The sequence below is a fragment of the Cydia fagiglandana genome, chromosome Z (genome assembly GCF_963556715.1).
Source record: "Cydia fagiglandana chromosome Z, ilCydFagi1.1, whole genome shotgun sequence".
NCBI classification, from domain to species: domain Eukaryota; kingdom Metazoa; phylum Arthropoda; class Insecta; order Lepidoptera; family Tortricidae; genus Cydia; species Cydia fagiglandana.
The window spans coordinates 11,262,004-11,287,708 of NC_085959.1; the positions used below are offsets into that span (position 1 = coordinate 11,262,004).

Below are 25,705 nucleotides of genomic sequence, written 5' to 3' on the forward strand. Positions count from 1 at the left end.
CCGTAGGTAACCTTGTAATAAACCTTGAGGAATCTGATGAAGATATACCAAGTGACTAGTTTATTAGAGTTGGAATTGTAAGGATTAAGGCGATTTCTGAAGCTCAAAGCCCTAATCTGTTTAACAGAATGCAAACAAAAATACCCACCTACTATATTATAAACAGAACCATTTTATTTTTTTCTACTATTTGTTGGTCCTGTTAAAAATATATATTAATGCTAATATGTTTAGTTACGTTTACTTATTTATTCACTACTTTTTTTGCAATCAGTACTTTATGTAGCTGTGTGACTTGTGTGAGTAATGATTTACCTCAACTCTCGTGGCGATACACTTCGCAGTGACAGAGTGTGAAAGTGTCACCATAACAGTCAATTATTATAATGGCACCCCGCACTATGTCACGCTGAAATACAGTAAGGTAAGAGCGAGAGGCAGCGAACTCCCGTCGCCCGCGTCAAAACAAAGGCCCGGCGCCGCAAAGATCGCGTGAAAGTGTCGCCTTTACTCGAAACTAGGCAAAAGGTATGGCGCTATCGCTCGAAAAGATGAAACCATACCTAACATAATGTCATTCCGATTAAAATTTCACCAGATGGTGACACCTTTTGATATTTAACGAATTTAACATATATCTGTGAAAGAATAAGGATCAAAGTCAAATGGCGTTCTAAAAGTTTTCAAACATCTGTCGAAAGATGGCAGTAAATTCACTGACTACATAATTTACTTTGACAATAACTCTCTATACACTCTATTCCCTTTGCTATTAGTGTAGGGTCATGTTGTCGTCCAGTGACGCAAGCAGATAGAAAGTTAGGTACTTACTGTTTGAAAAAACGCGCTCATGTAGGGAATTTCCCTCAGACGCATTTGGCCGCACTGAACAATGCGGACGCAGTGCACAGCCTCCCGCTTCCTCAGAGCCCGAATCCACGGTTTTCATTATTGAACTGTACAATGGCTACCTACATGATCTTATAGATCAGGGGTGTCCAAACTTTTTTACCTGAGGGCCATATATTGCGCCTCAGAAACTTTTGCGCGGGCCACCGTCGGCGCCCCGGGGGGGCGGTTTTGTATGTGGTTGCTGCTGTTAGGGCTGAACCCCTGGAGCCTGGCTCCCGCGGGCCGGACGCTTTGGGAGTCGGCGGGCCGGATTGGAACGCGTCGCGGGCCGGGATTTGGAAATCCCTGTTATGGACTGACGTCTTGCTGCCGCCCCTAATATCTTGGCGCCCTAGGCCCGGGCCTTCCGGGCCTTAGGGTAAATCCGTCACTGCGTGTACTTTGTTTAGGTAGGTACCTGTAAGTGGTAAAACGAAATGAAAAATTCATAAACATAGGTACTTATATTTCATTTTTTACACAAAATTGGACTGCCAAATATTAATACCGATATAAAAGAATAAAGGAAAGTGAATTTCTGATCCTATCGGATTTGTTATAGTTAGTTTAATTTTGGGACTGAGGCAAAAATGTAGGTAGATAGTTATTTTTATTTCCTACTTCTGACACTATAAGTACATCGATCGATAACACATATTTCAATAACATAACTATAGATAAGCAAATGTACATATCAAAATATAATAATTGTATATAATATCAAAATATATAAATGTATACCGGGTGTGGCCTGTAATATGAGCAAAAAATTAAACTGTAGGCTGTACTCCTCATACTGGCCAACATTTGTTCAGCGACTTTTAAACATAACTTGTGGTTTGATTTTTTATACACTTTAAAGTTTATTCTAAGACGCAATGTATTGCGAATTCTGATATGTTTAAGGCGTGACAAGCAACGTCAATCACAATGATATGGCGTGGCGATGGCGTCCATTGAAGATAACATTTATTTTGTATGAAAAATAGGGAGTCTAAATACTTCATAATTTTTAAAAGTAGTTGAACAAAAGTGTCACCGTTTGAGGAGTACAATCTATGTTTTAATTATTTGCTCGTGTTACACACCGGTATAATACTCGATATGCATAATGTAAGTACCAGTACTTTGAGCATATTTACCTACTTTCAGTCATATTTTTATTTGTATAGTAAGGTACGGAGCACATATCACGGCTGTGTATGACAGGAATACTGACCGAAACTTTTATTCATCTTTTTGCATTTTCCTTGAGAACTATTTTCTCTGATCTTGGGCCCATGTTACTTTTTGACGGGTCTACATTTTAGGCATTCAACAAATTTTATCAATTTTCCAGCTATTGCTATAGTTAAAAATATTTAAAGACTTAAGATTAAAAAATATTTATACCTATTCTGCTTATATCAATCAACCTTACACGAAGGTCGCTTTCGAGACATCAGACTATCGTATGAACAGAGGGCCTACCGCGAACCGAATTGGACGTGTTGCCTCCCTGTCACACTTACGTACGAATTTACAAGTACGACAGGGAGCGTCGAACGTGGTTCGCGGTAGGCCCTCAGGATAGGTAAGTTTTCATCATGGAAATAGTAACTAAACTTAACTTCGTAAAGTTCTTTCTACAAAACAAACATGTCAGCGAACTTTTATCTTCTATGGACGCAATTATACTATCAACAACAAGATTGTCATTATAGGTAATGTATAAACATATTGTATATAATATTTGTGACAGCACAAAAACTATATTTAAGTACATAATTATGTATGTATAACAAAATGTCTCTTGGAAAATATGAACAACAGCAATTCTGAATCAAACAAAAACACATCTAAAGCAAAATACAGTAGCAAAGTACAACACTATCAAAATCAGCATGTCTATGGATCAGAATCACAATAATATCTTTAAAGAATATTACTTTCTTAAATCTGAATATTCTTTATTTTTCAAATATTAGAAAATTTAAAAAAATAATTAAACAAAAATAGGTATCGAACATGCTTTCAGCCGATTCTAAACAGCCCCACCACGATGCCTCGCCCTTGAGGTTCTGGTGGGACTAACAGGCCAATCAGAACGTACACTTAATTACACATCACAATTATATTAGGTAAGTACTTAGTTATCGAGCGTCTTGCCCACCCCACGCAGGGGCATATTTTGAAATTTGGCGCCCCGGGCCAATACGTTTCGCCGCCTCAGATGTCAAACTAGTAAAACAAAATGCAATGCCGCCCCAGGAAGTTGGCGCCCTGGGCCAGGGACCGGATGGCCCGGGGGTAAATACGCCTCTGACCACATGCCAATACATGGGGCGGACTAAATGCACGAGAACTGAAGGACATCAGTTAAATGTCATCATGTCATTCTGATATCACTCTAGTGTTCGTTCCAATTGACCTGTGTGTCGCTTGTGCGGACAAAACACGGTTTTTCATATTGGTTACGTGATTATTCTAAAGAGCAACAGCACCAATCTTGTATATGGGCCATTTTAGGTATATTTTGTACACTTTTTTTTTTAAGTTTGTAAATTTAGGTATGTTACTTCTTTTCAGAATAAGGAGCTCTTATGATTCTAATGGGAGAAAATGTTTCCCAAAATTTTCATACATTTTTCGTTCTGTCCCTTACGTTACTGTCGTATAAAGATAGGAAATAAAAATTTTGGGACAGCCCGTGATTCTGAGTAGAAGTGACATAAAAAGTCCCAAATCTGAATAAAAAGTGTAGTTGTACTAGGTACATTTGGAATATAATGCCCAATATTCGGGGTTCGACTATTAGAAGCCCCACTCGCAATAGCCCGCGGGATGCGAATGATGAAACGCAACTTATATGCCTCTTATGAAGTCACATCACAATAAAAAAAATGCAATTAATTGCACAACTTTGGACCCATCTTTGGACTGAACTTTTCGTTCAACAATTACCTTCAATATAATATGTATAATGTATAATACATTTAATTGCGAAGAAAAACTTACAATACAACCAATTTGCAATCAACTCGGTTCACTTTTTAAAAGAGACTAAGCTCTGTAATCACAGATAATATTTTCTGCGTATGTACAACGTCACGATCTATCCTTAGGGGCTGTCCATAAATTACGTCATCGATTTTTGTCGATTTTTGACCCCCCCCCCCCCCCCATAATCATCCAAAAATCATGCTTCAAATGATCCCATTTCCTCCTACTTCGTGCTACCGTCATCCGATGTCCAGACCCCCCCCTAATTTGAAATGACGTAATTTATGAATAGCCCCTTATGCAAAGGATGCTGTACGGCGTCCACCGGGCACACAAGGCCTAAGGGAACACAATTACGAAGACATGATATAAGATTCTCACTCACCAATGTTTCTTAACCTAGTTATAGTAGTTATTACTTATAGTAAATACATACTTTACTAAATTAAAAATACCTACGAAGATACCTATTTATGAATAAATGAATATGTACCTCCTTAAACTACTTAAATCACAGGAACTAATTATGCACTAAACTAAAAGGACTATAAAATTATCCACACCACAACCGGCATAAGTAACAAAAATGTATGAAACATAATTAAAAATTACAGCCACCTTGTGGAACTGTTGGGTAAACCTATATCCCTAGATACATATAACCTTTTAAATAACATTCGCAAGATACACCGTAATAGTTACAGGCAACCGCCACCAAGCGGTAATATTTCAAGAATATATTTTTCTTAAATTTATAAACGTTGAAATGACAAAAAAATTGTCGGGGTTCGTTCATTAATATTTTTTTTGTAAAAAGCAAAGCATTTCATATATTGCTCTTGTACGACGAGCATACTGTGCAGTGTTTCAACTTGAGTAATTATACTAATTATATTTTAACTATTATCTATTATTTTGCAATCGTGTAAGCTAGGCATAACGCTGTTTTGTAACACCGTTTCATATTTAACAATTTTAACACATAGATATCAGTGAATGAACATGGGTCACAATGATATAAAAATAATAAAATTATTTATCGATATATATAATTTTTTTGATACTTTTATACGTTTTCAGTTTGAGTTTTAGTCGTGTGTCGAGCGATGGCAGTAAATTTACTGTGACCACAAAATTTACTATGACAGGACCCCTCTATACTCTCTATTCTCTTTGCTATTATAAATAAATCGCTCTAATATTGTATTAAACACACACAATCACTTAAATACAAATAAAGGACATACCACACCGGAACTGCACGCAGCGTATCCGCAGTAACATGACTTATGCGCTGCGTTTCTTTCACACAATTTGCCACGTAAGTACCTAATTGGTGCGCCAGTTGTCAACGTCTTATGATTATGACCGATCCAAAACTCACTAAGTCAAGTAGTCTCAGTATACATAATATATGTTTTTGTAACTACCGCAACTGCATTTCCCTGCCTTCTAGGTGATCCTCCATTATACACACCATATCTCCGGGCTGCTCATATCTTATGATGGACATGTAGCCACCTGAAATTAAACATAACATGGTAATAAAAATCGTAGTTGCAAACATAGGGGGGAAAGGAGACAAAGATACTAAAATTGCGGACAAAACAATACATATGTATGCAACATAAATTAACAAAATAACATATAAGTGCATGTACATTTGTATTTGCACAAATATACCTACATATTTGAAGGTACATATACATGGCTATAAATCATGTTTTTATTTTTAGTAAATTGGAATGTACTTGCTTTTTGTTATCAAAGATTAAAAAATTACAAACTTCCTGCTGCACATACACTGTAACCAAGTTCACACTATAAAAAAATGACAGATGTCAGTTTACACAGCTTACTTCTAGAAGTAAACTATATAAACTCTGCAAAAAATAATGAAATATTTTTTGTTTTTAGAATAGGAAATAAATCAAACACAATTTGCTTTAGTTAGAAGTAATTTATTACAAAACTTAGAACTATGTTCTATAATGTAATACTGGATTTTTAAGGAACTTCAAGGCACAACTTCGAATTTATGAAATACCTTATAAATTTACCTTACCTACATCTACATTAAGCACCACGTGGTAAGTACGTCACGTATACAATGATAGTTATAAGACTTATAAGTATTGTAACTAAATACAATAAATCATAATAAGTAAAAAAAAACACGCATACAATTAAGTAAAGGGGAATACAATTCTCTAGAACTATCCAACTCTAGAATTCATCTAAGTATAATAATGTAATTATTAGATTATAATAGGTAAGTAATACTTGAGCACTGGGATTAATATAAACATAAAAATACTAAAGAATCTCGTAGATAACCCCTACTCAAAACATATAGGATGGTGGATATATAATATTTAGTATTTCATATGATCATTCTCAGATGACTGTATGTTTAAATTAATCATTGATAATAAAAAAGTAAGTATTCATAATGACTGACTTTTCTTTACAGGTAGCTTACCCATATAAATACAGTCATCCACTACAAGCAAATCTGAAAGAGGTTGCGTAGTTTTATGATTAACTTGCGCTTAGGGGCTGTCCATAAATTACGTCATCGATTTTTGACAATTTTGGACCCCCCCCCCCCGTATAGTCATCCAAAAATCATGCTTCAAATGACCCCATTTCCTCCTACTTCATGCTACCGTCATCCGACGTCCAGACCCCCTCCCCCCCTAATTTGAAATGACGTAATTTATGAATAGCCCCTTAGCAGTAATATATATAAAAAAAATAAAAGTAATAAATAAAAGGATGTCAAAGAAAAAAAAACGAATTCCAAATAATAAATAGACATATTCAACGCTACCCACAAAAGGAGAAAAAATACTAATAAAAAAAATACAGAACTAAAAACAACATGAAAATAAATAGTATAGTTATGGTCACAGCCTACAAACATACGACAGAGGGCTCGCGGTCGCATCCGGGTTTCGTGTACTTACCCGTCGTCGTTAATAAGAATTACATAAGTACGAGACCGGCCCGTTCTCGACGTACCTATAGTGACGATCGGTAGCGTACTTTATAAGAGAGAAGAATACAAATAACAATAACAAGCAAAAAGAAAAATAAACAAAAACTAAACTATAGTTCGTTTTTTGTAGCATTAGAAAGAACTTCAAAGAAGGTAAGCGATCTTGACACGTCTTTTAATTGAAAAACGCTTTTTAATAATTAATAACTATTACTTATGAAAGCAGAAGAATATAAATGATCGTATTATATAGATTCATAATTGTTACATATTTGCCGCGATTTATTTTTAAAATGTGTTTTTCAATAGGTAGGTAATTTTCTTTGTTGTTTTTGGATACACCTTGTCAAGCGGAATAGGAAAAAAGCAAGTATATTCCAAGGGCAGACCGAAATAAGAGAAAAGCATATTTCCTTATCTAGAACTCTAAAATGTTCGATTGATATATTTTATAAAAACAATAGGCTAATTATATTAATCCACTAGTCACTTTAATCAGTTCTCCTTAGCACTAAGAATTTCAACTAGGTACTTAAGTTAAAGTCAACCGTTTCTCGGTTTCTTTCACGAATAAAATGATAAAAATAACATCAAAGTAGGACTAAGTAGGTATGTATCACTCATGGACCTGTATCACTTATGATTTATAATGATCGATTTTGTTGGCAGATTTTAGTGGTAACATAATTACCTCTTAACCTTTGGCCCAAAGGCTTCGGAAGTACATTAAGAAGTTTCTATATCACTTATATTCATTATTTTAATGTTGCTTTTATTTAACTAAGTATTTACGAATTACGCAATACAAAACACAGAACCGCACATACTTTTGTAAAAAAAAAAATGTGGCACATAACTTTTTAAACCGCATAGACAATTAGCCGGTTCTCAATTGTAAAAAAGTACGGCTGCGTTCAAGGAGACCTAAAAGTCAAAATAAAAATTATATTATTGAAAATTGGTTTTACGTTTTCTGGAAATATTAAATATATAGTCATCATCATTACCATTAATTACGGGAAGTGTAATCGTTCCATAGAAAATTTGAATTTCGCGCCTTTTGCTACTGATAAACCGCATACCGCGCTACTGTTTGACCGGCATAATAAAATCCGTCAAGGCATTTTCGTCAGTAAAAAAGCGGCAAATTTAAAAATGTAGGTGCGAAGGTAGTATAATATCAACTATGTCAGTAGAAAAAGGAGCGAAATTAAAATTTTCTATGGGACGATAACCCTTAGCACCTATATTTATTTTTATTTGCTGCTTTTTCTACTGACGGAAATGGCTTGACATACTATGTATCTAGAGTCTGGCTAACCAAAAATTGTTGACAGATATTTCGTTGTTGTATCACCAATTGTCTATGATTTAAAAAAAAGCTAAAAGACAGTTGTCAATTTATGTCATTCATTCAAATTGTTTGCGGTTTATAATGGGTTTATTTTAAATAATATTAATAATTTCTATACTGAGTGAGGTTCGCTAACTATTATTTAAGCTCGTAAATAATTACGACAATGTGAGAAGTCGACGTGTAGCGTTGTATAACGAAAAACTGCAATGTTTACAACTCCTAACCAAATGTAAACAAATTAGGAGGTTGGTGCTCTATAAATATTTTGATACTTTAAGTACTAGTTCTAACATTTGCGTATTACTTTGATTAAGTACGTGAATTTATTAATGCCTGAATCTCATAAATATGACAAGTGTACAAAGAAACGGATAAACTAAAAGTTCTGAAAAATATCTATAAAATCTAAATATTGGAACGTAACCATTAGGTGTTTGTCGTTGACTGTACTTTAAATAGTGGTAGAAATTATGTGACCTGACTTTGAGTGCACGTAAACGTTTATTTAACTTATTTCCTTAGGTACCTTACTTGTACACAGAATATCATAAATATTGTCGAGTATCAAAACTATAATTCCTACTACACAAAGTGTAACCAGCCCAAATTTTTTTGAATTTCCCGCTAAAAATTTAGGTAAAATTTCAGTAGCCAGACTCTATTAATGCACATATATCACACTGTCTGTCTATTTTTCACCTATTTCGAATGTCGAATATACCTTACTATAGGAAACATTCGTAAGAACTAATTACAGATATAATGTCAAAGGGAAACGAAATTTATGCAGAGAGCCTATGGAGTTCAGCAAAACTAATAAATTTAGGTCACTGGACAATTTGGTGCCGGCACCGATAATACATTAGGCAAAAAATTTAAGTTTCCAAACAATAATACTTACCTAATCAGATAATTGTTAAAATGCATATTTTCTAACTTATACACAGTGACAGAAATATAATACAGTGAGTAAATCTAATACGGGCGAATCTCTTAACGGTGGTTAGTATAGGACAAAGTAAAGGTAATTAGATAACATTTACTTAAAGTTGCAACAATAATTTTGTCCATACAAAATAATTCAGCCCGCAATGTAATGCAAACACACTCACGTTAAACGCTCGTCGACAGTTACTTTCAAAAACTCTTATTGCGTATGTAATGTCATTAACTGTCATGAGTGGGTAAATAATAAATAAGTATGATGTTTTTTATCGGACGAAATTACTACCTAGTTTAAAATCAAATTACATCAAAAAATCTTATTAAAGCAATCATTTATTTTAATAACGACCCATTGAAATTACAACTGAAATGTACTGAAGTTGCTGAAATACTTACCAAAGAAAGCCAACTAAAAAAGAAAACTCATAAACACAATTTACAACGATACAAATTCTGAGAAACCTGAATTTAGTTTTGCCCCCTCCACCCTTCCAGTTACGGGCAATCCTTCGCGAGCTTTGTGTTTCACCGTAAATTAAAATCATGTCCATTAATTCAGGAGCAGTAAAAGTTGTTAAAAGAGGCATTTTTATAACATACGATTACTATTGAATCGAACGACTGACATTGTCAAATCAGAGTTGAAATAAAATAAGAAACTTGCAATTCCACCAAAGAGTTTGCCACGTTTTCACACAATGTACCAACCAAGTTTTGTGAGGTTTAACGGGTTTAGTTAATGCTCGAAATAATTTTTAGAGTCTGGCTACTGAAATTTTACACAAATGTTTGGCGGGAAATTCAAAAAATCTTGGGCTGGTCACACTTGGTGTAGTTGGAATTATAGTTTTGATACTAGACAATATTTTTGATTTTCTGTGCACAAGTAAGGTACCTAAGAAAATAAGTTAAATAAACGTTTACGTGCACTTAAAGTCAGCTCACATAATTTCTACCACTATTTAAAGTACAGTCAACGACAAACACATATGTTTACGATCCAATATTTAGATTTTATGGATATTTTTCAGAACTTTTAGTTTATCCGTTTCTTTATACACTTATCCTGTTTATGAGATTCAGGCATTAATAAATTCACGTACTTATTCAAAGTAATAGGCAAATGTTAGAACTAGTAATTAAAGTATCAAAATATTTATAGAGCACCAACCTTCTAATTTGTTTACATTTGGTTAGGACTTGTAAACATTGCAGTTTTTCGTTATACAAAGCTACACGTCGACATCGCACATTGTCGTAATTATTTACGAGCTTAAATAATAGTTTGCAAACCTCACTCAGTATAGAAATTAATAATATTATTTAAAATAAACACCTTATAAACCGCAAACAATTTGAACGAATGACATAAATTGATAACTGACTTTTAGCTTTTTTTAAATCATAGACAATTGGTGATACAACAACGAAATATCTGTGAACAATTTTTGGCTAGCCAGACTCTAATAACTGTACAACTACTATTAGGCGGGCCGTATGCTTATTTTCCGCCATCCTGGTATAAAAAATCAGGCAAATTAAATACGAAATGAATACACAAAAATCACTTATGAAATACTGATATTAGATGAATTTTCAAAAAGGATGTGCTATCAAAGGTGCTTGTCTATTGCTCAGATTAGAAATAATCACGTCAAGTGCTGTCATCGTGACTGATTAAAATGAAGTCAGTTTCTTGTTGATGAACATGATAAATAAATAAGATTTAATATCTTTTAATACGCCTAGTAGTACTTTTATCTACCAAAATAACTACAAAACATTAAACGCAGTGTAATGCTAACATGTATTGTGAATGTTCCTCCAGATAGGTAAGTTTGTGAATGCTATTGTTGTACTGCTAATGAACATATGACATTTCGGTACCGCAACCATGTTTACAGTACATTGCTGCTGAGAAATTTTTAAAAAATTAATTATGGGGTCGTAATGAACTGCAACTCAAAAAAACCTTTTACTTCATGATTAGACTAATGAATACTATGTCCGATTTAATTTATCGCCCGTATTAGATTTACTCACTGTATAATTCGTAACCAACACTTGCTGTAAGTAACAAATAGCTACGGCGGTAGTACTATTAGTTATTCTGTGCTACGGCGTCACTATACCAGCCAGGTCAGTATGACTTCTAGACTTCTAGTTGTCGATATTTTTCAAATTAACGAAAAATCTTTTCCCATTTGAATTATATTCGGTTTTGTTATACCAACCCCAGACGGATACCTCTATAAAAGCCCTCTTTTATGTTCCATCGCCCACACTGTTAACTGTACATCGGTGGATCTTATGCCTTTTGTAATAAGGTCCACCGATGTACAGGTTAGGAGTGTTGCTGTTTGTACTTTTGAAAATTATACATGTACATACATGTATTTACTCAAGCCGGCTAGTAGATACCATGCCGATACGCGTAGTTAGGTATTTTACGTTAATTACAACGAACCTTTATTGGTGAATAAGGATTTTTGTATAAATGTAATTTTGATTTAATGATTTGAGCCGTTTCCCACTGATGTCCAGTTTTCTGCGGGTACGGTTTTTGCAGGATCCCGTTTTAGTAGTGCAAGTGTTAATATAGTAACTTTCACACGAGGATTCTGTTTGCGGGATCCTACATGCATACTACTACAAAAAACTGGATCCTGCAAAAAACCGTACCCGCAAAAAACTGGATGTGTGAAACAGCTCAGTGGGTAACAGCTCTTACTCGTACGATCGTTAACAACATGAAAAAACCAAATCGTAAATATTTTTTCAACGAGGTAAAACATTACCAATTGTATGAATGTTATATGTTAGTCCCTGTTCTAAGCCATCTTGCTCCGATTTCAATTTAATCGTCGATTTTTGTAACACCTAGAGCAGGTTCATTCGCTTCTTTACCTTGCGGTGTTCCTGCCGTTCTGTCCTTCACCAGGCACTGGACTACGACGTGGACGACGCAGAAAACGAGGGACCCGATCCCAAACCATAGGAACGTCTTCCAACTCCCGTATTGGTCGTAGAGGAGGCCGCCGATGAAACTGCCTAGGGAAGTGCCGACGCCTTCGAATATCGCTCCCGTTAGCCCCTGAAAACATATACTGGTTCTGGTTAGGTTTCTCGATAAGCAGGCCTTCTTTATAATGCTCAAAAAAACGAACTATAGGCTTACAACAGGGCAGGAAAAATTAAACATTAATAGGGACCGGGCGCTTTGAACGGTCTCCTACTTCACTACGTTGTGGCATGATAAATTAACAACTTTAAAATCTAATTTACTGTGTCGTTTATATAGCCCGGCAAGCAGCAAAAAAGGCGCATTATTATTATAGTAGTAGTAAAAGTAGGCGCGAACAATAGCTCGCTTTTAACAAATAATGTGGTTTTTTCGACGGGCAGAATTGGTTTTCCAGGCTATAGTAGTGTCCGTTACCTGCACAGTGGTTTCAGTGCCGGGCGGCGATACGACCTTAGCGTAGGACGCCATGGTGGGGTAGAACATGCCAAAGGTGATGCCCTGAAACATCTCTATGGGCAGAACCCACCACGCGTTGGTCAACAGCGAGTAAAGTATAAAGCGCACGCCGAACGCGAACAGCACAAGGGTCATCATGTTTATATGACCTAAACGCTTTAGGATGAAACCTGAGGACAAGATTATTGTGGTGAATTAAGTTTCTTACAATATTTTCTTCATGTAGGTACTTAGAAACGTTTTTGCACTGTATTAAAGATATCGTATCACAAAGACGAATTTCTCTTGGGTTTGCCATAGCCGGAAAAATAATAATGTCGTTATTCATAAACGCCTGTCAAATCCACCATTGATAATCTACCATAATTATGATATTTTTGTTTGTTAGTAAGACCCAAAATATGATAGAAATGTTGTTGATTTTGCCAATACCGGGGTAGTTCACTCACCAGACACAAACATGAACGGTATCTCCCCTCCAAACGTCTGTATAGCGCTGACCAGGCCTTGCAGAGTCTTGTCGTACTCCGAGCCACTGCCGTTCTGCTTCGAAATGTCCTCTAAATGCCAGAAAAGGAACGACCACAGCAGTCCCGTGCAGAGACCGACTGCTATCGTCCATAGAAAGAATATCACAGTGGGTAGAGAGGATAGCAGGGATCCGACATCGGCGAGAATGCTGACGGACATTTTTGTGGATTCGATCTGAAAATCATACGAAAGCTAATTTTGCTATTTTCGTAATAAAATAATACGGCTAAATATGGAAGTCGTAGTATTTTGTATGAAACGGCCGCCATATGACGGCACCGCTACCTTAGGAAACCAGAGCTTAAAGGCCTGTGCATACCGCTTTGCGTGTGCGTGACGTGCACGTGCGCTAAAATGTTGGAGCCGCACACGCACACGTCACGCAAGCGGTGTGCCGTCTCTCATAAGGATCTGTATACTACAACGCTGCACGCGTACGTAGCCGGTGTGCACAGGCGTTAAATCTTTGTAGCATACCTTTATGAAACACGACACGATGACGTCACCGAGCATGAACACGAACATGAGCACGAACGCGACCGCGTAGTTCTTGTACTCGCCCTCGCTGAACACATCTATGAGGGCGCCAGTGAGCAAAGAGAATATACCCCAGCCCACTGAGCCCCATAGGCGCTGCTTGCCGTATTGGGACACTTTCGCACCTGAAACATGGGAGCTTATTTATAACGCAATGGAGTGCGACAATAAAATTTAAACTGTAGTGAGTTATTCTATAAGCGCCACTCGCACCATTCCACTAACCCGGGGTTAACCGGTTATAACGTTAACCCAGTGTCGAATTTTACTAGTAAACATGGCAACTCAAGTTGGCAACGCGGATTACTGAATAGCACTAGTGCCTATATTTTGACAACTGTATGTCATGCTGTCAATCGTACGTAAAGTTATACCAATGTATACGTCATAATTTCATAGAAGTTTGACGTTTAAAATAACACTTGCACTGCGTGGGCTATCAAAATCTCTGCAGACTTTTCTTGGTCTAACTCTAGTAAGGTTTACATGTTAGTAAGGAGATCGCGTACTAAGTTCAAATACAGTATTTTTAGTGTTTAAAAAAATACTGCGCTACGAGCTACGATCCGGTCGATAAATCAGTAGAACAGCATATTTCTGTACATTAAACCAAAGTACTACAAATAAATGTTAACAGTTTTAGGCCTTTGTCCCCGGTTTCCGCTGAACGCTGCATGAATGTCACTTTTGATAGTCCGCAATATTTCTAGTAGAGATGCAACGGATAGTTGTTTGGCCGGATACCGGATATTCGGCCTGACCATCAGCCGAATATCCAGTATCCGGCTGCCGGATATTCTGCCAGCGGAACTATACCTACATTTCGGTTTTTCAGGTGCGCATTCTGCAGGTTTGACCTGTTTCCTAGTGAAAGTTCGCGCGGACTCATTTCTAGGTTCGAAATGAGTGCGCGTGCAAGTCAATGGAATTATTGAATTGTTTTAAAATAATAAACAAGTACGATTATGACCGTGTCTGTTTGTTAAATCCAATTTGTTTACTCCGAAATGAAGCAATAGTAGGTCACTATCCAGTATCCATCCGGGTAGTAAAATAATGGCCGGATAGGCCGGATACCGGATAGTAACCGGATATCCGGTGCATCTCTAATTTCTAGATCCTGACACAGTATAAGGCGTTAACCATAGACCAATTTACCTAAAATATTGAAGCAGATGGCATCAGCGAAGGTAACGACGACGGCCATGCCCACCCAGCTGAGCACCATGAGCACGAAGAACATCCAGAACTGCCCGGTATACTGGCTACCCGTGCTGAGGCTCTCTGTCGCTGATTGGAACAACTCGTTCAACTGTAACCAATGATCGATTTTAGACGGAGGACCCGCATGATCAGAATATACATAGAAAGCATATGTGACGTCCCACGGGTAAAGGTACTTTATTTCAGTTGGTGCTTACGTTATTACTAACGCCGTTCCAATATTATTGCGGCGCTATGCAACGTAAGCGCCAGCCGCGATAAGGTACCTTTTGCCGTGGAACGTCACATATAACTCGAGAACAAATATTTGTGATAAACACACAAATAAATGCCCTTACCAGGATTCGAATCCGGGACCCCCTTCGTAGGCAGGGTCACTACTAGCCTAGGTCATTGCAAAGACTGTGCAATTAGCTGTTACTTTTTGGGATTAACATGAGACTTTTTTCGTCACTCGCCCGACATGTTTCTTCCATGTCGATGTCGCTAATATTTATAACTTTAAAAAGCAAAAGGTATCTTATACACGGATATTAAAATGCAGAGATAAGTCAAGTAAATACATTGGATAGTACAGCACTTAAGTCAGTTAGCTGTGAGAACTGTTCCGTTTGTATAACAGTAACTTGTATATAAGTTTCATTGTATCAGGCGTGGCTCACTCCGCGATTTCGTCGCTTTGCAACAGGTAGCTACAAGTACATCCGTTCCACACCAATTTTGGTGGCTAGCCATGAGCCGCGCGTGGCGCTGTCGCCACCTAGCGGCCATATCTGTCCTGATCGTAACAGACGCGTTTTGTTAGAGAGTGAGTCTTCTGTACCGAGTACTATTATTTATTCTGTTATTGTATATAAATTACTAGCAACTTATATACAAACGGAACAGCTTTAAGTAGTCCCAATAAACAAGATGTGTATTTTAGAGCACGTACCTGAGCGTTATTGCAATTTATTTTACACGACGTCTGGAATAACTCGTGTGAAGCGCAATATGGATAATGTACAGACTCCGAATCACCTGTGAACAAATAAAACAAAATCAAGATGCGACATGCAATTGAAAAAGGGTATTAGCCCTTTACAATACATACATTGCGGTTTAGATTGATTTTCAAGAGATAATCGCATCACAAACAACGGGAATAAAAGTGTACCTATACGTTTTTTCTTGGTAATATTGAAAACCTTTATGCACAATATGATTATGATACGCAAGGGGCGAGGGTGCGATACACATGTTGTTCAACTATAAATGGAATAAAAATGTGAGTGTGGCCTTTTAGACGGCAACCCGTGTCCCTGCCTGGTAGCACTTATTCCGCATATGACATAATATTTTGACTCGTTGGTCTGGCTGGTGGCTGATGGTTTGCAGTGTTGGCCGGTTGGTTCTATTTGAAATAAGACTTACCGTTAGGAATGGCCACGTTTTTAAGTCTAACATAAATGTAGCTGCTAACGTTAGTCGCGGTCTCTAGTTCCACGTATCCAGTGAATGACAGTTCGGATGGCAGCGCCTGCCCCTGCCTAGTCTTCGGCTGGCAGGACTCGGCGTCATCGGCGTACCAACCATCGCAGATTTCCATGAGACGCCATGGGGTCGTCGAGTCTAGGTTGCAATGCGCCTGGAAAGTGGTTTAAGAGTAAATTTAGTAAGATTTATCGTAAAATTAGTTTTATTAGCGCCATAAATTTAAACAGTGTATTCGATAAGTGAACACGGATCTTTAGGCAGGCGTGGCTCACTCCGCGATTTCGTCGCTTTGCTACAAGTAGCTAAAAGTACATCCGTTCCGCCCCAATTTTGGCGAAAGCCATAAAAGCCGCGCGTGGCTGTCGCCACCTAGCGGCCATACCTGTGCTGATCGTAACAGACGCGTTTTCTTAGAGAGTGAGTGTTCTGTACCTACGTACCTAGGTCTATTATTTATTCTGTGCTTTAGAGCAAGACGTATATTCGAAATTGCTTCTAATCCATATTTCATATTTGCTTTCTTTCTTGTAAATTGCAACACGGTTTTAAAGCGTGTATGAACATAGGTTAGTAATTCCATATCACAAATCTTAAAACAGCCTAGAGAAACATGAAAACAACGTAAGTATTTTGGCAATCTTATTCTTATTACATACTTATCGATTTACTATGGCTGTCATTATATGATTTATATTATTATATTATATGAGTGACATGCTGTCAAATATTATATCGGGCCGATTGAGCCATAGTATTTAGTTTCAGTAGTGAAAAGCAGATGGAGGTCTGTAGTCAAAAGTTTAAAAAATACACTTGTGTACCTTACCCTTAAGTTACAAAATTCAGAATGTATCAACCCTATTGTACAGTCAGCGTCGTATAGTTGGTAGCATCCAAAGTATTCAAATAGTTCGGTACGCTATACAAATTACATAAACGATGTACCGAACTATTTGAATACTTTGGATGCTACCAACTATACGACGCTGACTGTACCGTACCTCACATTTACCTACTGCTAACATTCGTAGGCATATGCTCCAACGTTCACAAGTCAAGTTCAAGTCTTGTCATGTGCGACCGCCTATTACTCCGGACAGGGCGGCGTTGTCGCCCCAGCAGGATTTGACCACACTGACTTATGTTATAAAGTTATAAAAGCCAATGTATCTCACCTCACATTTACTGCTAACATTCGCAGGCAGCTTCTCCAACGACGTATCGTTCACGCATAGTTTATAGTTTAGAGTCTGATTCCCGCAAGTCATGTTCGCGGCGCGACCGCCTATCACTCCGGACAGGGCGGCGTTGTCGCCCCAGCAGGATTTGACCACACTGACTTATGTTATAAAGTTATAAAAGCTAATGTACCTCACCTCACATTTACTGCTAACATTCGCAGGCATCTTCTCCAACGACGTATCGTTCACACATAGTTTATAGTTAAGAGTCTGATTCCCGCAAGTCATGTTCGCGGCGCGACCGCCTATCACCCCGGACAGGGCGGCGTTGTCGCACTGCAGGTTACAGGGCTCGTTTATGTCCACGTAGTCGCTTCCAATATTACAGCGGGGGGTGTAAAATTGGCCTGTTGAAGAATTTATACATTGTTTTATTTATAAAAGAAACATTTAATTGGACACTACATAATGTGGCCGAATTCACTGTGATGCTGATCACCGGGCCTGGACTACAGTTTAGCGCTGTTCTTCCATTGCGACGAGATATCACTCCATAATTGAGAATAGGGAGCCTGGCCAAGATGATAATCGTACAGCAACAAAATAAATGAAAAGAAATGTATCGGGCTGAGATACTACGAAAAGTCTTGTGACTATTTACCATACATTATTTAGGTTTCGGTTGGCGTTTTCTATAAACGATTGCAGTCTTGGCTTACGCCCCTGATCTCGCTATAAAAGCTTTACACCGTATGATTTATGACGACTGGGCTGGCCTAGTGGGTAGTGACCTGTGAAGCCGATGGACCTGGGTTCAAATTGCGGTAAGGGCATTTATTTATATGGTGAGCACAGATATTTGTTCCTGAGTCATGGAAGTTTCCTATGTATTTAAGTATTTGTATATTACATATATCATTGTCCGGGTACTCACAAATCAAGCCTACTTGAGCTTACCATGGGACTTAGTCAATTTGTGTTAGGAAGTCCCTATAATATAATATTTATTTATACTGTCTGTGGCACTGTAGCAGTAATGATGTGCCAAATGCTCGCATATGACATCGCAGCCATAATTGTGTTTTTAGTTTTAAGATATATTTTGTAATATTAATGTATGCTAGTTTTAAGGTATTTATCTATGGGCCAATAGTTGCCTGAAAATAAATGTTTTCATTCATTCATATGTACATTATATCATATTTTAGCCTGACTTACCTTCTAACGAGACATTGTTAGCCACTATATAAGCACAGTTGTCGCGCACAGTGGAGCTGGCCACATACGCCGTATAGTTTATGCTGTCTGTGGCACTATAACAGTACTGTGGTATGTGCCAGTGTTCGCATATCGTTTGCCACATCTTAGGTGAGGTCATGTCGCATGTCATCTGAGGATTTTTATTAGATATTAATGATATTATTGTCATTTGTCTGCAAAAAGCATAGGTAGGATATTAACACAAACTTATACAGTTAAACAAATAATATAGCAGCATATTTCACTGGCTGTTCAAAGAGGCAACGCCAGCAAGGTGCTAGGCACATTTACCCGGGTACCTAAATAGCTGTAAATTTGTAAATTTCTATAATATGACTGTTTTTCTATTTTTTTATATAAATAAATGTTTAAATACTTGCTATTTTAAAGATGACCAAAAGTCGCTCGAATTCATATATTAAGCGGGACTTGAACATGCCAAAGGAAAAATTTACCCAGTAAGTAACAGGGTACCATATTTATACCATGCATATATGTACCTTCCACCATATTAGAAAATGGAAAATAAGCACTCACCTGACATGCCGCCGTGCCGTTTTCTTTGCCTAGCTTGTCTAATTTATCCCAATCTATCATTGTCTCCTCCAGATAACGGCTCTGCAGGTAAGATAATCCACTACTGCAGGAAATACCCACGGTGGCAAGGCTGTCGGACACCGGTATTAGGTATATGGCGCCGAAGCTCACAATTGTTACAATTTGAAATAGTATGAAAATTGATTTCTGTATCCTAAATCTGTAAATGAAACAAACATGTTAGGTAAAAACAGATATGTACCTACAGGCAGCAGTAGATGTAGGTATCTAACCAGAAAATATGGTGTTCAAATTTTAATTAGTGCTATTTGGTGTTCTTAAGAGCACATACAGTGCACAAGCACACAGGGCCAATAACGTTTAATAGGTAGTTAATTATTTGGGCATACCTATGCCCAAATAATTTACTTAACTTTTAATAATTATACATTGACAAATATATAATTATTATAAGTCAAGGTATACAAATATTGCCACGGTTGGGATCGTGATCTTGGTGTGACGTTATTGTCTGACGTATGGCGTTCAAAAGGTTAATGTACTTACAGTTATTGGCCCCTTTAAATTTAGGAATGCCTTAAAAGAAAGGTGAAGAGATCATTGGGAGGTCGACAATTAACATTAGTATTTATAGGTTTATCCTACTTACATACATACTAGGTACCGTATGATGCCTTAAATAGGATCTTATGACGCCAAGACACTTCGCCCTACTTGCCGAAGTAAATATTCGAATTAGAGTTAGACCGAGAAGTGGTCTTACCCTACACATCTGTTCTACCGCAAACGAATGTACAAGTGTATTGCGGGTGCGGGCATGGCGGTCATCGACTGGACAATACTGAACACAATACCGCTGTAGCAGGATTTGTAGGTGCCTGCTTATGTAAAAATATTTGATTACGACGGCAAATAGTAGACGCGCATCGTGTTTCATACTATCTCAACTCCTTGCGGCATAAAGAAAATACGTACCTAGCTAAATAAAACAAAGCCGAACGGACAGTATCTAATGAGCAGGTTCTTAAAGATTATGATAAAGCCAAGATAACATTCGCTTGTAATGCAACTATAGATTACTACACAAAATGGATTTGTATTATACACCGATAATACTTTGGTCCTGGTTTTCGCGTGATAATGACAGGATAAAGCTACCGACTTTTTCTACAGCAGCGTTATTAAAAACTGAAGATTGTTCCATTAACGCGATAACCGTGTTCATGGTATCCCCATTGCACTGAGGAATTAGAACAATTTACTTAAATACGAATAAAAAGAGAATGACTGAACTTCTCTTTTCACATTAGTCGTCTTAAGGCAGTTGTCAGACTGTTGGCGATATACGCGAAGCGACCAGTGTTTTGTCTTAGATAAAGTTTTCGTTGGCAGTGTATCCAGCGATCAACGATTAATGTGTACATCGTGATTGTGATTAGAAATGACAAAAAAAATCACACATCCAAAAAAAGTTTAGTGTACAACTTTTAACAATAACCCTGTACAGTCAAGGAATTTAAATTCCGACCCATTTCGTACTTTGTCACAGTGACAACCAATATGAAAGCCGCTAGAGACCTCATACGGTTGTCACTGTGACAAAGTACGAAATGGGTCGGAATTTAAATTCCTTGACTGTACATACAGCTATACGTTTCTTGGGCGAAAAAAATGGAAATAATTACTAGAATACTAACCTATCAGCAATAACTCCAAAAAGAGGTTTTGCTACAAGTCCAAATATTGGCAGGATTGTGTAGATCAGGCCCACCGTGGCGGAAGAGAATCCTAGTTGCCGGGCATATGTGGAGAGATAAGGGACTAAGGGTGCAGTTCCTGTAATTCAACAATTATTAAGATTAGAGCTAAATCATATAGTAAATCTGCAATTTTGTATAATCGACAGCTGATTTAATATATAATATGGTGTTAATTAGTTTGTAATATTTCCGCTCAATTGTAAAACATGCTGTGTACACTTGTTTTGGATCTCGTGCTAGATTTAAGCCATAATGTGCAAATGTATTACCCATGATATTGTACGATGTCTGTTTAGTGTACCTAATAAAGTAAAATAATAAAGTAAAATAAATAAATATCATGTGGAAAATGTATATTTCTACTTCATATACCAACGTAATTTAACAGAAGAAGAAGATACTTCTATTTTTACATCAAAATTATTATGAAAAAATTATGTTTTATTGTTGACATGGCATGGATGAACTCCCCAACTGAACTGAAAGGCATTGGACCTTTTTTAGATTTGACTCTCTTATTTCCTGGGCCCTTTTTCCCAGATATGGACAGTTGGACATACATGATATGTTCAACAATCAAATTTTTAATAATACTGGCTATGACACCCGCATCCAAGAGAATAGAGTGCATAGAGACGGATTGTCAAAGTAAATTATGTAGCCACTGTAAATTTACTGCCATCTTTTGACAAAAGATAAAGCTGTTAGACCGCCATTTGACTTTGATCCTTATTTTTTCACTGATGTGTGTTAACTTATTACTTATTAATATAAACGCCATCCACTAGACTATAGGCCAAAGGTATGGTGCAATCTTTTCGAGCGATGGCGCCATAACCTTCAGCCTACTCTCAAGTAAATGGTGTTAAACAATTTTAATCATCTGTCAAAAGATGGCAGAAAATGTACTGTAGCTACAGAATTTACCATGACAGCTATTTCAAATTCTCTGTGCCCGCATCTTCATGCTATAGTAATAGAACATGTCTTATACAAGAATAGCAAGTTTACTCAGCTTTTAGGGAATTATTTTATCAAAGAGGAGTAAGTTTTTAACACTAATAAAATACCATGGAATAATGGAATGTCTTTTATACAACAAATCAAGTATCATGAAAATATTATAAACTGGGGCAGTCTTGCTCTGTTCTACATTTCAAATCAAACTGATAAGCCATGTACTTAGGAGCTAATTATGCAATAAAGATAAGGGAATTGGCAGTTATCAATGGATTAAAAGTCAAATACAGTCACCATCACATATACTCGAGTTGCCAAGGAGTTCACAAATATCTGAACAGAGCCTCTATTATCATGATGTTAAATGTGCATGTTCAGATATTTTTGAGCATGTTGACCGGTCTGAGGTATTTGGTATCGTCTTGGGTCGTCCCATTCGTTTTTCGTTGAGTTCTTAAATTAGTCCTATTCTGCTTTCGTCACTCATTCTACATTGAAAGCCACCGACGATTGGAACGAATGTAGAATGAGTGACGAAAGCAGAATAGGACTAATTTAAGAACTTGACGAAAAACGAATGGGACGACCCAAGACGATACCAGGTATTTGAGGGCAGCTGTACATATCTGTGTTAGTAGAAAAATAGCTATGAACATAACTTCTCACATTTCTTCAGGACAATAGTTGTAAAAAAGTATGATGCTATCCGCTAATCTTTACTGAGCAAGACTTTACTGTCAGAATATGTGTTGCTTCACAATCGTTTTAATATGTATTATTACTGTAAGTTTGTGTATGGTTATTTAGATACAATTCTGAAAATCATACAATATATCTTAAAATGTCACTGGTTATCAAATTTACAGTAATTGGCAAATTATTTACAGTTTACGGCAAAATGTTATAACTCTACTAACTATCAATATAAAATCGCACCAGCCGTAACAGTTAAGTAAAATTTTATTGGAATATTATTTAGCAAACTCTGCAAAGTTTTGCAATGACATAGTGTGGCGATGTCCAGGGCCGTCTAAGCTATGCTGGAGCCCTTGGGCACATAAGAATTTGGGGCCCCTTTGGAAAGTAAAGAGAGCGAGATAAACTAACATTTTTCTACTAGGATCTTCTATTTAATATGGGTAATCAAATATAATGTTACTGTCTGTCTTAAAGGGCCCCCTGAGGATGGGGGCCCTGGGCATGGGCCCCGTGTGCCCTAACACCTATTCACTTTGTTATATTCAAGTTGATGCAAAGTTAGCTTAGATGGACTTTAGTTACTAAATTGGGAATATAAGTAAGTAAATATCCTTTATTGCACTATAACCTCTAGCCGCCCATACGTCAAACCTTGCCAAGCAAAACGAAATTTTATTTTGTCAACACAAAGTTCAAAATTAGAATGGAAGACGAGACCTTTTTATAGGTCTCTGGGCGGCTAGAGGATAAATATATATGATCATGCCCCGACTTTTGGGTGCAGAAATATAGTTACCAAACTATGAATAAAATCTCGGTAGTAAGCTCTAAACGGCCATAGAAATGTTCAGTTTCTTTTTTTACAGTCTCTACTACTATATTTTGGCTAGTGTAAGTAAGATAATAATAACAATAAAGCCTAAGAAATAAGAAATAACTTAGGGTGGTATTTCATCAGCCCACAATATTGGTCCTATGTTACTGCATCTCACTCTCTCATTAAGCAAAATGTGGTACAAAATAGAAATTGGACAGATGGAATAGACCACCCTTAGAAGAGAAATCTTTATAACGATAATTTGATAATAAGTTTATAACACTCTCACCTGCATTGAAAAGAAAATAATGCCCTTTTACAGGCAACAGCTTTTTGTTGACTTTCATGTTTGATGTCACCATCGGAACTGAAAACACATAATTATGTTCACACGCTTATGTTGAATGACAAGAAAATTTATTTTAAACAGAATTAATGAATTGTGGAGCGAATAAACAACTGAGGACAAGGTAAAGACATGCAAATCCTGCACGACCGGAACTGTTGAATAAGAATACAACGTAAAACAACGTGTTTTACATAAAATAGCTAGAATCATAACAATACTATTTCGGTATTATCAATTTACCTTGTGGCTTTGCATGGATGTTTTAACCAGAATTTTATACGAAATAATTGGCAGTTGGAAATATTTGTTCAATGTAACATGCACCGGTTGTCGGTGCGTTCCTCAAATGAAACTTGAAAGCGCGTGCAAACAATCTCTAATGTTTGACAGCTGTCACTGTCAGGTGGTCGCCGAACTCCATAGTCTACGGCCTGGGCTATAACCGCGAAAATCGAAGTTCGCAAATTGCGAGGATTTTTCTCTGTCATTCTAATTACGCCTTCATTGGAGTAAAAGAGAAAGATCCCCACAATTTGCGAATGTCGGTTTTTACGGTAGCCGCTCTGACTATAGACAATATCCAAGGCCCCAACGTTTTCTGTTCTCTTTGACGGCGCAGCAACTAGTATCATTTCTCTCTCCTCGCTCTTTTAAAAATGCCGTTTGTCAAAAAAGGACAACCATACTGTTGACAAGATGGACTTCAAATCAAGGTGTTATCGTTTTAGGTAGAACCAGGTTGTGTATGTCTGCGTAAAAGCGTATGTGTGCTCTTTTAGGGATGTCAAAAGTCAATTTTAATCATGTTATATATCGATAAACGCTAAGCGGAACGAAATAGCGATTAATTGAAGCTTCAATATCTTCGTTAAACATAAACATAATTGAAATGCTAATGGATAATGAATACATTATAATGTAATGAAATAATTCAGTTATTGCAGAACACATATTTTAGTAGGTATTTATGTATATTAATTAAATATCTTAACTTTCCCTTGGTTCCCTGCTGGGGCGTGACGATAAAATTGTGATCTGATAACCACAATAAAGAATAAAAGTGTTTTTGTTCATTTTAGGTATAGCTAAACCTTTTAAGTAAAACTAAAATCAAGAAATGTCGATAGTTTATCGATATGACTTCATCGACATGGCTACAGCAAGCAAGGCCCCTACCTTTATTGTTCTATTTGACGGCGCAGCAACTAGTATCATTTCTCTCTCCTCGCTCTTTTAAAATGCCATTTGTCAAAAAAGGACAACTATACTGTTGACAAGATGGACTTCAAATCCAAGTGGCCCCTTTTTAGGCGACCCGGGTTGTGCATGTGTGCGTAAAAACGTATATGTGTGCTCTTTTAGGGATGTGAAAAGTCGATTTTAATCATGTTATATATCGATAAACGCTACACAGCGGAACGAAATAGCGATTAATTGAAGCTTCAATATCTTCGTTAAACATAAACATAATTGAAATGCTAATGGATAATGAATATATTATAATGTAATAAAATAATTCAATTATTGCGGACCACCTATTTTAATAGGTATTTATGTATTTTAATTAAATATCTGAACTTTCCCTTGGTTCTCTCCTGGGGCGTGACTACAAAATTGTGATCTGATAACCACAATAAAGAAAAAAAGCGTTTTTGTTCATTTTAGGTATAGTTAAACCTTTGAAGTAAAATTAAAA

At 36.9% G+C, this 25,705-nt stretch overlaps 1 protein-coding gene and 1 long non-coding RNA gene across 2 annotated transcripts in view; both read right to left on the reverse strand.

Moving 5' to 3' along the window:
• Positions 1 to 25,705, reverse strand: part of LOC134678332 (uncharacterized) — a 381,674-nt gene that overhangs the window by 328,411 nt on the left and 27,558 nt on the right. The window lies entirely within an intron of this gene.
• On the reverse strand, positions 1,359 to 24,350 carry LOC134679295 (major facilitator superfamily domain-containing protein 6). Its single transcript, XM_063538192.1, has 14 exons — positions 24,250 to 24,350; positions 23,950 to 24,027; positions 21,122 to 21,260; positions 19,404 to 19,623; positions 18,825 to 18,996; positions 17,802 to 18,013; positions 16,363 to 16,576; positions 15,884 to 15,969; positions 14,884 to 15,037; positions 13,666 to 13,850; positions 13,107 to 13,362; positions 12,616 to 12,827; positions 12,084 to 12,270; positions 1,359 to 5,394 (listed from the first exon to the last, which is right to left on the reverse strand). The coding sequence occupies exons 2-14, from the start codon at positions 24,020 to 24,022 to the stop codon at positions 5,300 to 5,302; spliced, it is 2,205 nt and encodes a 734-aa protein (XP_063394262.1). The 5' UTR covers positions 24,023 to 24,027; positions 24,250 to 24,350; the 3' UTR covers positions 1,359 to 5,299.

Bases quoted from the DNA above. Each gene is read 5' to 3' on its own strand.
- LOC134679295 (XM_063538192.1), bottom strand. From the start codon at position 24,022: ATGGTGACATCAAACATGAAAGTCAACAAAAAGCTGTTGCCTGTAAAA. The intron at 15,038-15,883 runs GTACGTGCTCTA...CATTGGTTACAG, and splicing joins TAAATTGCAATAACGCTCAG to TTGAACGAGTTGTTCCAATC. The intron at 12,271-12,615 runs GTAACGGACACT...ATATGTTTTCAG, and splicing joins GCACTGAAACCACTGTGCAG to GGGCTAACGGGAGCGATATT.